The sequence below is a fragment of the Perca fluviatilis genome, chromosome 12 (genome assembly GCF_010015445.1).
Source record: "Perca fluviatilis chromosome 12, GENO_Pfluv_1.0, whole genome shotgun sequence".
NCBI classification, from domain to species: domain Eukaryota; kingdom Metazoa; phylum Chordata; class Actinopteri; order Perciformes; family Percidae; genus Perca; species Perca fluviatilis.
Genome location: NC_053123.1, coordinates 13,287,842 through 13,304,132, shown reverse-complemented (window position 1 = coordinate 13,304,132; position 16,291 = coordinate 13,287,842). Strand labels below are relative to the sequence as shown.

The following is a 16,291-nucleotide window of genomic DNA, read 5'->3' as shown; positions in this document are numbered from 1 at the left end:
ATCCAGCACTACATTGTAAACATGAAAGCATCCTCACATCTTTTTTTTTCTCCACTTGGTTCTGTGCTGGTTTGACTGCAGAAACGGCTCAGAAACTGGTTTCCTAACTCTGACCCAGACTTGTGAAAAACCTTTGAAGAAATTGGACAAGTCTCAAAGCCATCCCTTGCATTTATGACTCGCCTAAGACAGAGGAAAGAGGGAGAACACTGCTTGCCGAGGCAGGTCCAATATTATTCATTATGCTAACATGGATTTAAACATCAAGTCGTCACACAACTCACTCAACAAATCCCTTTTCCTTGTCAAACTTAACTTCTTCCAAACAATCAGAAATTCTAATTAAACAAAGAGACCAGCCTTTGTCAACTGAAATGTTCTAATCATCAAAAATGGTGCTGCTTGGTTTGAGCTCGACAACAAGTCCGTTGTGGAATTCGTCTCGTGTTTTTCTGAGCTGCTTATGACCAACAGCAAATACAGAAGGAGTATTCAGAGAAATATTTCAGGCAGCTAACACAGGACAGTTTGTAGGTCAGCATAGAGGTTTCCTATGGTCTATGGAAATTTCACATTTGTAATGGAACAGCAGCCAGTTGCCCGCTTAAGTCTTCCACTACTATGCCAGCCATGAGGTCTGCAAGTGTGTAAAACCTCATATCATTATGGACAAACAGGCTGGTGCCACATCAAAATAACACATTTGTTCTCAGTACTTTCTATAACTCACTGTTATTCATGCACAAAGACAACTTGCTTGCAGAAAATGGAGATCATCAACAGACTTTTGCATTCACAGTACGGTGTTTCAATCTGCAAATACAGTGAGTCTATGATATCAACCTTTAATTCAAACATGTATTAGCCAGTCATGAAATGCATATCATTAATTACATCATGATCACTAACATTCAATCAAATTTGAAAACCCTATTGAGTTTTAGAGTACTTCAGTCCAAACGTGGATACAATGTGTTTCACAAATGGCAAAGAATAACATTCAAAAAACCAAACACTAAATTTGGTGGTTTATGCCATGAAATTGTTAAATGTCAATACATTGAACATTGACAAATTAACAGTTGTTAGCAGCTTCAATTCAACAGTACGAAATGTATAAAAACAAATAAAAACAAATCCCTAGAATCAACTGCAACCATATACATGCCTTACACATACAGGGTCCACTTACACATGTTTCAGTTGAATCTGTGGAGTAGATTTTACTTTTAAAAATGGGATTTCTTGTTTTTTGTCAAGCTGCGCAATTCTGGAGAAAGCCATTTGGTGCACTGCCGCATTGCTTAATTAAGTGGCCAAAAAAAATTTTTTCTTCTACTGAAACTTGTTAAACTTTAGGTGTAAGCTGGGCAATGGGGAATAAAAATCAATAAATAAAAACTGATAATATTGATAAGATTAGCGTCTGGAGTGGCTCCTGTCTCTGCTGTTGCTGTGTTTCTTGTATCTGTAATGGCTGTGACTCCTCCCGTCTCTACTTTTGTTGCTGGTCCTAGAGCTGCCTCTGCTGTATCTACGGTGACTATGCCTGCTGCTCCTCCCTCTGCTGTAACTCCTCCCACTGCTGCTCCGGCTCCTGTCACGGCTGGAGCTTGTGCTCCTACTGCAATGGCTGTGGCTGCGCCTCCTGCTGCCACGGTGACTGAGGCTCCTCCTATGAACACTGGAGCTCCTCCGGCGGTGGCTGGAGCTCCTTCTCCTCCGGCTGGAGCTGTGGGAGCGCCTCCTCCCCCGGCTATGGGAGCTCCTCTCTCTGTGGGAGCGCTCCCGGCCCCTCACTTGCTCCCTACTGTGCCTGCTCCCCACCTCTTTCCTCCTTCCCTCCCGGCCTTTCTTCCTGTCCCCTCCTCTCCTCTCCTCCGTTGCTCGGTTTTTGCCCGAAACTTGGGAATGCACGCTAGCTTTGGATGCCCGTTTCTCTTTGCTTTCAACTGCCTTCACTCCGTACGCCTGGCCTAGAAGCCCCAACATCACAACACCACCAGGATCAGAGGCCTCCTCACTGGTTACAGGGCCAGCCTGACCCTGCGTGCCTGCAGATCGTGTGGTTTTACCGCTGCTCTTCTTTAACATGTTGCAAAGAAGTTTCTCCCTTAGCTCCTTCTCACGGCGCTGGAGCTCCAGTGCCCGCTCCTTCTCCACCTCCACCCTCCGGAGCTCTTCCTCCTGCTTGCGTCGGCAGGCCTCCAGCTGCTGAAGACGAGCTAGTTCCTCCTTCTGTCGAGCCTGCTCTTGCCTTTCCCGGTCCTCCCGTTCGGCCCTCTCTTTCTCCTGCTCCTGCTGCCTCACGGCCTGGAGAGGAGGAGCAAAAAAAATGAACAGATGGGAGAAATGATTAAATCAACAACAACAACAAAAAAACACATAACCAGTAGCAAAATGCAAATTCAGGTCAGACAGCCAGGTAGAGAGACAGCTACTTCTTGGCTGGGAGGAGTAACTGTGTGGAGTGTTGTCTTCATATTTAACGGAGAGTGGTATCGATCTTCTCAGCTAACTCTCGTCATGAAAGCTCACCCTGACGTCAATAGTCCTCCTTGATGATAGACATGCAAACTAAGTTGCACTTACTGTATTCTTTGCGGTTGAATATTTATGAGGCTAGTGAAGCTTCAAACATTAAAGCTTAACTTACAGTGCTTTCACATTTGGTTTTAAAACAATTCTTAGGTTAAGTAAGTGCAGTGTTTTTCCAGGGTATTAAAGTATCAAGTTTGTAGACATTCACCACCAGTATTGGTATCAAAATCACAAGTATCATTAAATTGCGTGTGTGTGTGTGTGTGTGTGTCCGCTGAGAGTGTATTGTGTACATGCCGTACCTTGGACCTGGCCAGCAGCTCAGCAATGAGCCGTATTGACTCCAGGTTGCGCTGAGCAAGCAGCAGCCTCCTCTCCTCCATGGCGATCTTCATCTGCAGCTTCTTCTGCTCCTCTTCCTGCTGTCGCCTCACCTTCTTCAGGTTCCTCCTCTCCTCTCTCTCCCGCAGCTTTTGCTCTCGCTTTCGTAATCTCTCTTCCTTCCTCCTCTCCTTCTCCTCCTCTTCCTGCTCCTTCTGTTTCCTGAACAAAAGGTAAATTGTCCTCTGTGAATTATGTGTTATTGCTGGTAACATTTTGCTATCTACTCTACTCAATGCATTGTAACTTTTCTTGGTACAGCGAGGGCAAAATTAAATTAACCAAACATAACTCAGTGGGTGACAACAAAAGTAACCGATGTTATAAAATGAATTCCTTTCCCATAAAATTTGAATGCAGAAGTACAACACCATGCATTGGGGGCCTCTGCCCTGATTTACAGAGTTACATGAATCTTCTGGAGACCTTGTTCATCATAAACTAGCTTTCTAGTTTCTCTTTTGTCTTCCATCATACCTCTCCTCCTCCTTACGGCGCTCCTCCTCTTCCTTCTCCCGTCGTTTCTGCTCCTCTCTCTGCCTCTCCAGCTCCTGTAACTTCAGCCTCTCCATGCTCCTCCTTTTCAGAGCCAACTCACTCAGGTGCTTGCTGGTGTCAAAGGACACCTGAGTAAAACACATATGCACAGATACAAGGCTTACAAAAAGGGTATAACAGCATTTTCTTGTAAGAATCTCTTTTTCAAATAACATTTCAGTGTTAGAGCATCGATGACGTTTTAATGAATCTGCAGTACCCTTTGTGCTGTGGTAATGCCTGTCCAGTAAAACCAGAATCGACAGTGTCGGTGTCAACAGTCTCAAAACAGAGAGCAAAATAATTTGTGCTAGTCAGATCCTGCTCTCCAAAAATGTCTAACAAACAGATGCTTAAGAAGGTTTAGGCTATTGTAGCTTGGCAGATCATTCCTGCCACTGTGAAGAACAGATACAAAAATGTTCACTACAACAACTTATTATTGAAATCTACAGTATATAGTTATATAACTCATTGATAATTTGCCTGATGATTACCACAGTGCCTTGATTAAAAAGGGTTATGAGGGCCATCATTTTCAAAATAATTCATGTAATATGCAAGCGAGATAAAGCCCTGTAAATAGGTTTTAATTAATTTGTTTATTTAAATTAAGGACAGAATCAACTAACAATACGTTGACCCTCTCTTGCTTCTTACACCCTAATTTAGATTTCACAGTGAAGCCTTATTCTGTGGATTAAGAGACCTAGCTCCCCCTATCCTCATTATGTTGGAAATAATGATGACCCAGCTTTAATTCTTATTTCACTAAAAGGTCTTAAAGCGTCTTATGTGTCTCTGAACAACACAATCTAATTGCTAAAATCTGCCTATCTGCAGTATCACTACAGCAGTTGAAATTCACTTGTGGCCTCACATGCAAAACAGAGGTATGCAAAAATAGCAACGTGTTAAAAGAACTTCATGATCGGGATTTAAAAAGTAGAAATACATCGTTATTTTTACAAAGAAATCCCACATTACCATGTGCGTTTAAGTTTAATTGGCCAACACACTACCCTGCAATGTTCACTATTGGCGGTAAATAAGTCTTTTTATACACCTTAATCATGAGTTAAACTCAAGTTTTCTCAACACTTGCCTGTTAAAGTTTGCATTGATCAAATTCTCTATCTAGGAGTGAACACATTTAGGAATTCCAACGACTTTATCAAAATTAATTACATCCTTCAGTTCATAAAGCTCAGGAACAGTTTGCTTTTAGGAAAAGGATATCTAACAATCACAAACTGTTCTGGGAGGAAATATTTCAAGGGTTCAGTTGAATAATGGGGTTTTTGCCATAACCATTTACATGGCTCGTGCAGTACTTTACAAGCATGAGAGCCTGTAGTACCTTGATGTTGCAGGCCACTGCCTTTCCATCGTCTCCTTTCAGCATCAGCTTCATGCTGCGCAGAGTGTCCATGGCCTTGGTGAAGCCGCCGTACTCCTGGTACTGGACGTAAGCCTCAAAGTTGAGATGACCCCCGAAACTGAATGTGTTGAAGTTCTTGTCCAGCATCTCCTCCCTGTATGGGTCCAGCATGGGGATGTCAACATGTCGCACCTACGATCAAAAAGGTGGTACATTGACCAAATCAAACATTTAATGTTATTTTTGCCTACGTTTCTTCATATTGATTATGTGACAATATAAGATACATGGCTTTTGGTGATTTCTTCCAATATTTTATTTATTTATCAATCAATCAAATATGTTTAGACAAGTCTATCACTTACATGTAATGCACACAACCACAGCTATCTCTTTGAATTATATTGTTTGAGTACATGAACAATACATGTCACAAATTTTTCTATCCAGATATAAGCTATTTCATATCTCCATATATAGCATGTTTTCTGGTAAATCAATAACTAGTTTACATGAAATAACCACATGGTAAAGCTTGTTTTTGTATAGTCATGTGTGAATTAAATACTTGATAAATGAAAAAAAAAAAAATTTCTCATTTTAACAAGACCTTTAGTGCAAAATGAACATAACAGAGACACAAAGATCAGAACGTAAAGCGTCATTTAATGATGTAAATAATGGTAACGCAGTTCAGACGCTGTTTTTTTTTCCAACATTGCGATAGAAACAATATAGAAAAATATAGACAATTTGATATCGTTTTGACAATATATATCATCATATGGCCCAGCCCTTATTTCAAACTAACAAATAACATAACGTGAATTCTGTGTTCAGATTAATTTTCTATTAAAAATCAGAGACAGAAACATGTCCCACCTTGCCAAATGCCTGGAAGACTGCAGTGAGGACCTCTTCAGAGGGCCGGTCTGGGTACGGGCTGTCCTTCTGGCTGAACCAGCGGCAAGGAAGTCCCTCGAGGTGGATGGTGTCTGGCCTCTCTCCTGGCAGTGTCTCATTCATGTCTTTGGCGTCGCGGAAGAAAGAGTCCCAGTCGTGACGTGTAGGGAAGTCCACTTTGTTCTCTACTGCACGAACCTGAGGAAAGAAAGGGAGAGAAGGGTTGAGATAGATAGATAGATAGATATAGTTGCCAGTTTAATAGGTACACTTAAATGAAACTGATGCAGTCCAATACAACAGCCCTGCAATAAAATAAAGTAACAATTTTAAATTGAAACAATTTAAGAGAGGTGTTGATTCAACTTCATGGCTAGTTTGTGGTGCAGTTTAATTACATTGCATTATACTGAGAGGTGTTTCTAATATTTAGTCTCTACTCTTACTGATATTGATGAGGTGGGCAAAACATCTGTCACTATAACACAATACAACTCAACTGCACCACAAACTACAGCTACACAACCAGATACAGATGCTGCAATCAGCAATATAACGAGCAAAGTTTGATCATGGGATTGTGCTCCAGTATAATGTCAGTCATACCTTCAGTACATCAGTAAATCCACTAAGTTTGATACACTTCACATCCAGACGGCTCAGCAGGCTTTTGACCACTGTCTTGTTTTCCACCTCGCCCTCAAAGCGGATGAAGTCCATGGTGCTCTTGGAGATTCGCAGGGCTGAAAACTGTTCTGGAGCTACCATGGCCTTTACCCTCTCCATTACCTCCCAGTTGGAGATGCTCTTGCCTGGAAGCTTGAGCTGTGGCAGAGCCACGCTGATGGTTATTTTGGCAATGGGCTTGAGGTACAGGTTGTACTCAGAGGAGAGGCACACTGCCTCTGTAGTATCATGGACAATGGTGGTCATTGTAGCAGCCATTTGGAGAAGCTGCAGGAAGGTTGGAGAGACAGTGAAGACTGTTAGCACATGTTAGCTGTTCTTGAAAATAATTACCCTGAATTAGTTAACTATTTAGTGCTTTCACTTTCCAATATAATAAACAAAAGTTGCTATAATGCTACTGGGAAGATCCATGGGGGAGATCTCAATGCCAAACTCCATTCAAAATTCTGAAAATTCAATGTTGTTGACATAGAAACAGAATCCAATGTATTTCAATAGTTGTTGTTATTTCAAGTCTCACACAAAATGAATTGAAAACATTTTTTTTATTTTTAAACATAGCTAGCTATATGTCCTCTTTTATATTGGGAACACTTCAATATCAAGCCGTGCTTTAACTAAGCGTTTGGTTCACCTGTTATTTGTATTTATACAGACGTATAACGTTAGATATAACTACACGGTAGATAACCATAGCCAGATTTACATATTTTTAGCGCTTTGTCTCATCAAATATTCAAGTTTCACTGCCTAGCTCAATGTAACTAGCGGTAATGTTGCTACGTTACGGTGTCTATGAATGTTAACGTTAGCTACTTAATTACAGTTAGAACGGTGACTAAACGCTTCCAAACTATGCTAACGTTAAAAAGCTGTTAGCTAGCTAATTTTAACGTTAACGGCGTTACGATAGATCCAGAAGTGAGACATCCTCGAGGTTTGCTAGCTAATTATCAAATGACTAGCTAGGTAACGTTAATGTTTACACTTCATAACATGTGTTGGACAAAACCTTAGCTATTAGCTACGTGCAAACTGTATAGGTTAATTAAACAGCTAGCTAATGTTAGTGTTATTTCTAGCTAGTTGACGTTAGTAGCAGGCTAGTTAGCTTGAAATGTTTTGTATAGCTAGCTAGCTATATCTCTAACGTTACCTTTTAAAGACACGTCCGTGTGCTTTTATATATAGCGTATAACAGCAGTTAGCTATCCCAGTAGATTTCACCGCCACCTACCTAACATCCGTTAGCCTCCTGGTAAAAAAAGTTAACAAACTTATTGTAACTGCAGCCAAACACTGCAAGGGAAATCCATGGATGTGTAATAAGACCGGGGAAATCACAAAAAACCCAACTACATGTCACTTCCGCATGCAGTAAACTTTGACCTTAAAAATAAACAACGTGGAGGCGTTATTTCAGAACAGCGACACTATGTGGAACATGTGTGCAGAAAATAAGAAAATGGCAAAAGGGAATGGCTTATATTGATATTATCGCGACTTTCTGTTGCACAGTCATATAAGTAGCTAAATGGAGATCACCTGTGTGTAGTCAATGGGTAACAAGTGATTGCAGTAGCCTACAAATTATAGACACCCTATGGACTACCGTACAGATTGACTTGACTTGAAATACACCTGTAGTTCAAACCAAAGCCTATTTCATATTTTATTTTTATAATAATAATTTAATAATTTCACTAGAAATCTGTTTTCACTTTGAGATCAAAGAGATTTTCTGATGATTGGCCTAAAAAGCCACAATAAATGTACTTAAGTGTTGTACAGTAAAACAATAAAACATGAAAACCTCCAAGAGGGATGAATACTTTTTATAGGAACTGTCACGAGACAATAGAACATCCAGCTGACAATGTACATTTGTTACTACAGTGATGGCTATTTGGCACTGTTAGTCACAAGTTAGGCTTTGTATGAATGTTATCATCACTGTGGTAACTATTTTGGGGAGAGAGTGAGAGATGGGGATAGATTGGACATGGATTAGTCCAACAGCGGAGGCCCCAGGCAAAAAAGTTGGCACAGTTTCCCTGAAAAGATGGCAGAGGAATTTACATAATAGGCATTACTCCCTTCACTTTGTATGTAGGTCAGTAGCTGCAGTCAGAACAGCCTCTCTGCTCTGTCCCGATCAGCAGTCATCGAAAGGATAGCCTGCCTTAAGGCAACTAGAATCTGAAATCTACCGACTCAAAGGCTCATCCCTTCATTGACCTAAATGCTAGTCGATCAGGGCAAAAACAGAGATCAGAGAAACATCAAAAGAGCAGATTCTGACTCAAGAGCATTTACATTATACGGTCTTATGTAATGACCGTAACATGTAATCCTGCTTTTATATTGCTGATTTGTTCTGGTAAACATGAAGTAGAGGACAGACCCAGGCGGGAGCTAGAAGAAACATCAGTGCCAGAAGACCATTGTCAAAACAGTGGTTATCTGTCCAGTCCCAGGCACTGAGTATTCACTGCAAATACATATCCGTCTTAGGTGGCTAATGAATATAATTTAACTTAATCAACTTCTTTTATTTTACTTTTTTTATTCGTGACATGCTGTGGATAACGTGGTCAACTACATGAAAAAATAAAAGCTACTTGTCCTATGTCACTTCTCATTTGTTATACTGATTGGAAAACCTATAACTGCAGGTTGTGAATTTGCATTTATTCAGAAATTTGACCCAAACTAGACCAGTGTAGACTTAAAGGTCCGATTAGATCACTAAATATTTCATTATTCTTGCGAGGACGTTTGGTCTTGTAACAATTGAAGTACACACAGACACACAGAACAGGTGCAAAATGAGGACTGGCTGTGAATATATTGGGACAGTGTTACATGGGCAGCTTGTGGACAGGAAGCTGTGGATATACTGTAAGTGGTGGCACAGGGGGTCATCAGATCATCAATTATTCAGCACCACCAGATGGGGACAATCACTTGGTGTCAGCAGGACTGCCAAACAAAATAGCCTACTTAATTTGGAGATTCAGTCCATTCTAGTTGCATTTAATGATTGTATACATAGTGACACCTCTGACCATCATTTGTCTGTTACTGATTCTATGTTACTAAATATCCGGTTTGCTTGGAACAACCGTAGCATTAAGAGCACTGGCTTTAGTTTTATGCAAACCATTATTGCTTTATTTCATATTCAAGGAATAGACACAATGACAGTGGCTCAGTAACAGTGTATTCACACAACATAACTTCACAGTATTTCACAAATAAGACAGAAACAATGACTTACAGACAAAATTAACAGTGCACAGAATTCCCCCTGTTCATGCATGTGAAAAAGTGACATCAAAGTAGGTTTGTACAATACATTTCTACACCAAAAGAGTTAATCATTCAATTATATGAAGCCCTATGATCTGAGTACAAATGCTACAAAGTACTAAGGGAACATTCATGAAAACTAGGATGTGTGGTTTATTAAATAATCAGATATAAGCAAGGTTCACATATTTGGGAAAACAGTCAAAAAGTCAATGAGCTCCTCAGCTAAACATTCAGCATTTCAGGTCTATACTCTTTATCCACAGATGACGCAGACATGATTAATGAACAAATGATTGTGTACATGCAAGGTTAGAGCAATACAGGCAATTTATTAAATAGAAAGAGGCCCACACTGCTTAAACTCCCTCACAAAGAAGCAATGTAACAACAAGTGACCAGACTCAGAGGATTTGAGGTACATTATAGTCAGTAGAAAAACAACATCAGTTCTTCCTGTGCTTTCACCCTGTGGAACAGTCCTACTGTGTAACTGATAAGTAAAGGATCTAACTAAAGCCATGGCAGCCTTTGTTGTTTTGACTATTGATCAACTGAAAGGGAAGGTATAGGGACAAATTAATGGCGCTTTTCCATTACATGGTACCTGCTCGACTCGCCTCGACTCTACTCGCCTTTTTTGGTTTTCCATTATGAAAAAAGTACCTGGTACCTGTCAACAGGTACTTTTTTTAGTACCACCTCAGTCGAGGTTCCAAGCGAGCTGAGGCGATACCAAAAGGTGACGTGAAAGCGACAGAGGGGGGTGTCCTGAACAAACCCGCCATTTTTAAATAGTGTAGCCTTTTTGTTTTTGCTGCCTCCAGCTTCATTTGAAACAAAATGTGTCTTCTGGCTGTGGCAACAACAACACACCTTCGACGTTCTGTGTGTGTGTCACGTTAGGTCACGGCAGTTTACTGCGGCGCCACTATGATGACTAGCCACGCTGAGGCGGTACTAAAATCTGCAATGGAAAACGGATGCATAGTGCGTCGAGTCGAGGCGAGTAGAGCAGGTACCATGTAATGGAAAAACGCCATTATAAAGACGGTGCATTTAAGCATCTAAAATGTGTAACAATTTGATCACCTTCTTATGTTGTGTATACAATATGAACTTACTGTCTATGTATGACATGGGACCAATAACAGCTGTCATGGTTTTAGTAGGAGCAGTTTCCTCCCATAATCAAACTATCTTCAAAGTGACAAGTGCAAACATGACATAACTGTACGTGGTTGTACATACAAGAATCTTTGAATACTAAAAATCTGGTACTGAAAAATAATAATTCACATTACAGAAATGTATTTTTAAAAAACAGCACCACCCAGTAAAAGGAGGTTGAAATATATAAAATTAGTTCTATGAATATATTACTTTACTCTGCAAAATAAAAACAAGATTTTGGAGAACTGTGTGGAATCAAACCTAAGTGCTGTTCTCAAATCCCTCACCACTGTGAGTCAAATCTAAAGTGAAAACCTGACAAAAATCCAGCCTGTTTTTGCGTTTGTGTGACCATTGTTTTAGCGTAGAGTATCAAATAAAAAAATAAAAAAAACTTGTGTAATGTTTGCTACCTGCTCTAAAAACAGAGCCTAAGAACATTATAGAAAAACCCACTAAAACAAAAAACAAGTTCAAAATCAATTCACAGAGCAGTAGTTCAGTTTTAACTCAATGAAGTGTTGTAGCAAATAATATGCTACATGAACTGTGACCTGCCTTCAGTGATAAGCCTAATAACTGCAATTGGAACAAAAATAAATTTGATTTTTAGAGAAACTTTTAGAGAAAATTTGTGGTTATCAAATCCTATAATAATAAAACCTCAAAATCAGTGTGACACTATATATTAGATTGTGTGCTATTAATTTTGGTCATAAAAATGTCTGACCTGTCAGCTTATTAAAGGCAAGTAAACTGCATTTTGTAAATCAAAACATGGTTTATACCTCAGAGTTGTGTTACTTTATCCAAACAGGTTGGACAGCGGTCGGGTTCGGAGAGGGCTCATGGGGAGCTCCTCTCCTCTTCCCACCTCGCCCGCGTCCCTAAAGGAGGCGCTGTGGATGATCTGGGCTCGGTGGCGTCCTCGGTGCAGCCGGGCGTTCAGCCGGCTCAGAGACGACTTCCTCTGCAAGCCCCCCTTGGTCCTCCCGGTCACGACTCCGTCCTCTGCTGCCTCAGCGGGTGGGTTCAGGAGTCGCAGTGGGTTCAGATTGCCCTGGAGGACTCTGGGAAATCGCCAGACGCGCCCTCCGCTACTGCCGCTGTTTGTGTTTTCGTTGTCTGTCTCAGGACCGGGTGAGGTGACCACTCCCTCCTCCTGCAGGTCAGCAGCCAGCGGTGGCGACAGGTACTGGATGGCTCGCCTCCCGCTGTAGTCTCGAGCCTCAGGGTCTGCCTCCCAGTCAGACAGCAGCACACGGACCACCTGTCAATCACAGCACATTTAATACACACAGTCGAGGGGAAATATCAAGATACTGAAATCGTGTTACTTGACATATATGTCCTGGTGCCTTATTGGTAAGATTTCTGATAGCAATACTGTACATCTGTAAATTACATCATTGTGTGTCTCATCAATTATCAAGCATGTCAACATTATGATACTACTTGTCCGCTCTGCTTCCATCTTGTCTGTCTTGATTTATTTTATTATTATAAATTATTATTATTATTATTATTATTATTATTATTATTAATTTATTATGTTGTGTATATGAATTTTAAAAGATAGGTAATATTACTTTACCCTATTTTTAGACTACCTTTTTATTATCCTGCCAAGGACAACAGATGAAGTTAGCCTTTTCAGTCTAGCTTGGATTCATTTACAGATACATTTAGTTTTTTTTCAGTCGTGATATAAGCCAAATTACAATCTGTTTTTTATCTTGTTTTCTTGTTTAAAAATTCTATTTATTTACCTTTCTTGAAAATTGTTTGTCATCCCATGCTAAACTAACGAATACAAATCTTATCAACTCATTCTGTGTAAAACAGTGGATACAAAGGAAGTTAATATTTCTAGATCATTCACTCTGTTTTGAAGAGGAACTTTAATGACTCTAGGTGGGGCAGGCAGAGCACATACAATCATCTGCTGCTTTACTGAGCACGAGTTAACACATGACACCACACTACCACCACCACCACCAGCTACACAACCCACCTGTGTGTGTCCATGCATAGCTGCCAGGTGTAGCGGTGTGTATCCAGCACTTGATCTCACATTTACATTCACAGGTATAGTGTTCTCCTTGGCGAAGGCCAGCAGCTGGGAGAGCAGCTCAGCTTTGCCTTGCTTAGCCGCCCAGTGGAGGCAGGTAAAGCCAGTCACAAAGTCTCTCTTGGCTACCAGGCTAGGTTCCACAGCGAGCAAGGGCTGCAAGCTTTCCCACAGGCCATCTGAGGCGCACAGCATCCACTCATGTTCCAGCGGGTCCAGGGTCACTGAGGCACAGTCCTCATCAGTGGCTGACGAGAGGAGCGATGCCGAATCTCCATCGCTCCTCACTGAGTCCCAGAGGCGTGAACCACGGTTGATCAGAGACCTCCGAACCTGCAAAGGGAAGAACATAGGAATGAAAGAGGTGCATAATTTACGTACACTTTCTTGTAATACCTTTAAAATACAGTATTTGTTTAGCTTTGTACCACTGCAGAATGCTTTATGGTGATATAAAGATGCCAATACCCTGCTAAAATGGTTCTTCAAAAAAGACCTCAACGGCAATGTAAAAAACAGTTTCACAACACTTAAAATGTTCCACATTTAAAGAACCACATGCAAACATTATTGTTATTTGTGGAAGACCAGCTAAAAAAAGTAGACCAGATACCAGGGTATTGACTGAGCACCACTGTTCATCACAGTAAAGTATCAAACTGAATAACTTAATTGACATCTTTGACAGTAAAAATTCAGTTTTGAAATAGTCAATTTTGTTGGTTAATGCCTTATAATGATCACTAAAAGGAGGTCATAGGTCAACCTGAGAGAGTTAAGGCAAGCTAGATTACATCACTGTGTCTCTTAGTTACATAACACAAAAAACTGCTGCTGTGGAGTCACACTTCATGAATATTGCATTTCTGGTTACACCCCAAATGGTGTTATTCGCCAGCTGTCAAAGGCTGAGCTCTTAGCCATGATGCAAGTTACACAGCAGCAAAGGCGGGGGAGCCTGCTTAATTTCATCTATGGACAACTGTGTGCCATACAGGTTTTGGAGCACACCCAAAGGTGAAACTCCTGATGCTACAGTACTGCTTTACGCGTGGCCAAACATATAACATGGTCCAAACTTTGAAACAATCAGAAGCAGTGCAGCAGAATTTTTCATTATATCTGAATCAGTCTTTTTTACAGGTTGAAACCCATTTTTGTAAAAAAAACCACTTTCTCACATGCTTAAATTGTTACTTGTTTTAACAATTATGCCCTGTAGAGAACTTTGTAAAGCTGTCATAGATATAAAAGTATGACCTATAATAATAATCTACATGGAAGCCTTTTCATGCCAGAGAAACGTAAGTAGAAAGTATCCTACCTGAGGAGAACTACTCATCATCAGCTCTATGAAGTTCCTGCGACTTCCCTTGGGTGTGTTGATATCTCCAAGAGGTTCCAGTCCTTCAAATGCGCTGTCTTCAGATAGACAGCTGGTCAGCAAGGCCCGCTGGGACCCTTTGGACACCCTGCGGGCCCCTCTCACCTGCTGGTTGTGGGACCCTGCAGGGTGAGCCTGGTTCAGATCTGCCATCCCAATGACTGGGGCCGACTCCCGCCTTCTCCTCTCCCTCAGCTTCACCTCCCCTCCTCCACCAGAGGTAGGAGTCGCTGTACTGGTCTTATTATTCTGGAAGGAGGCTGCAGGTTGCTCATTGCCATTCGATGGTGTGTCATTGTCCATGCTGGCAGCCAAAAAGCTGGATGCTCCTGTGGAACCATTGGACATGTTTTGTTGTTATTGTCATCCAGCTCTGACATTGTATTATGGAGTGGTACAATCTTAACCTGAATAGACTCTAAAACAACCTTTCCACAGGTATGCCTAAGGCTAGTCTTGTTATCTCTTTATGTTATCATTGCCCTTATTTATTATTATTATTATTATTATTATTATTATTATTATTATTATTGTAGACTTGTTGTGATTTTTTGGCAAGATAGCGGTCAAAATTAAAGATCCTGATCATTGGATTATGACAACTTCAGTCTAAGATACATATGTATTGGCCTTCAAAAACAATGGAGAGCCAATGCTGTGGGACAATACAACCCACGTAAATAAATAAACAAGTACAAGGTTATTGTTTTAGCCAAATATTGGCTGCATATAGGTTATATAGAGAAACAGGATTCTGCGTTGAACATTAGGCTACAAATAAATCACTGGCATCAGCACAAAGTGCGTATATCCCTCACCTGTTTGGTCTCCGTTGTCAGGGTTGCCGTTTACATAGTTGTTGTCCAGTATCTCCTGGATATTACCGTTGCACTCCACATGATCGTGGCCGCATGTGTCCGTACGCATCACCGACTCCGCGCTGCCTTCAGCGTTTAAACAAACAAATTGCACGCCGTTTTCCACCTTTACAAAACCCACGTTGTCCACGATGCATTTTAGCGCCTCGCGATCCACCCCTTCCTTTGACTGGTCATTTTGCCCCGAAACTGATAGGAAATGATCGATCAGCTCCATCTGTTGGACCCTCCCTCCTCTCTCCATCAGGAACTCCTGCACGGCTTGCTCCGTGCACTGGGACGCCATCGTCATCCTGAACGACCCAAACAGAGCGCAACGATAGCTGTGGATACGTTACACAGGGACGTTTCAAAATGACTGCATGTTCACGCAACTGTCAAAATACTTAGGTCGGTGACATATACTGTCTATGGTGACGAGGGGTGACAGCATCTTCTTCTTCTCCTCTCCTCCATGGGGAGTGTCGAGCTATGGCAGATAGGGGTCGCACCAGTCTGTGGGTCGCACGTAACTGGAGCAGAAACACCATGCAAACGTTTAGCTACCGCTGCAAAAAAAAATTCGTGCTGCGTTCCCGTGCTCCTCGTAAACTTAAACAACCAACTAGTACTAGTACAATCTGCCATGTGGTACAAGCTATTTTATACAGTCTGTGAGTAAAATCAGTCAGATTATTTAAGAATGTGCTTTTATTTTAAGGGTCGACTGAGCAGTGATGGTGTGAGAAAGAAGTGGTAGTATAATTCGAACCTGTATTGGATGACTAGCTATGACTGTTGATAGTCCATTTTTACATCATCAACACCATAGACTTTAGTATACGGTGAACAATACGAGACAAATTCGCCAGAGTCCATGGCAACCAAAATGTAGGCTAAACAAAGTGAAAATGTAGGTTACAGAATGTTTAGCTTATGCAGAATGCGAAGTTATGATAGCAATCAGCCAATTTTACTCTACAACTTGAGTAAAAGACAGCATGTTCTTCAAATGTTACTCATCAGGCCCACCAATTTACTTTTTTTTATGTTAAAATGAG

At 41.0% G+C, this 16,291-nt stretch overlaps 2 protein-coding genes across 3 annotated transcripts; both read right to left on the bottom strand.

Annotated features, from left to right (window-relative positions):
* Positions 1 to 467: 467 nt before the first annotated feature.
* akap17a (A kinase (PRKA) anchor protein 17A) lies at positions 468 to 7,875 on the bottom strand. Of its 2 annotated transcripts, none has more exons than XM_039817388.1 (7): positions 7,590 to 7,875; positions 6,350 to 6,697; positions 5,723 to 5,941; positions 4,820 to 5,032; positions 3,400 to 3,548; positions 2,844 to 3,084; positions 468 to 2,313 (listed from the first exon to the last, which is right to left on the bottom strand). In XM_039817388.1, the coding sequence occupies exons 2-7, from the start codon at positions 6,686 to 6,688 to the stop codon at positions 1,420 to 1,422; spliced, it is 2,055 nt and encodes a 684-aa protein (XP_039673322.1). In that variant the 5' UTR covers positions 6,689 to 6,697; positions 7,590 to 7,875; the 3' UTR covers positions 468 to 1,419. The 2 variants fall into 2 exon arrangements, with proteins under 2 accessions (XP_039673322.1, XP_039673321.1); XM_039817387.1 differs by having other exon boundaries at positions 7,671 to 7,874.
* Positions 7,876 to 10,556: 2,681 nt separating this feature from the next.
* Positions 10,557 to 15,794, bottom strand: sowahca (sosondowah ankyrin repeat domain family Ca). The gene is made up of 4 exons (XM_039817385.1): positions 15,192 to 15,794; positions 14,314 to 14,702; positions 12,933 to 13,322; positions 10,557 to 12,188 (listed from the first exon to the last, which is right to left on the bottom strand). The coding sequence occupies exons 1-4, from the start codon at positions 15,541 to 15,543 to the stop codon at positions 11,724 to 11,726; spliced, it is 1,596 nt and encodes a 531-aa protein (XP_039673319.1). The 5' UTR covers positions 15,544 to 15,794; the 3' UTR covers positions 10,557 to 11,723.
* Between the last annotated feature and the right edge of the window lie 497 nt (positions 15,795 to 16,291).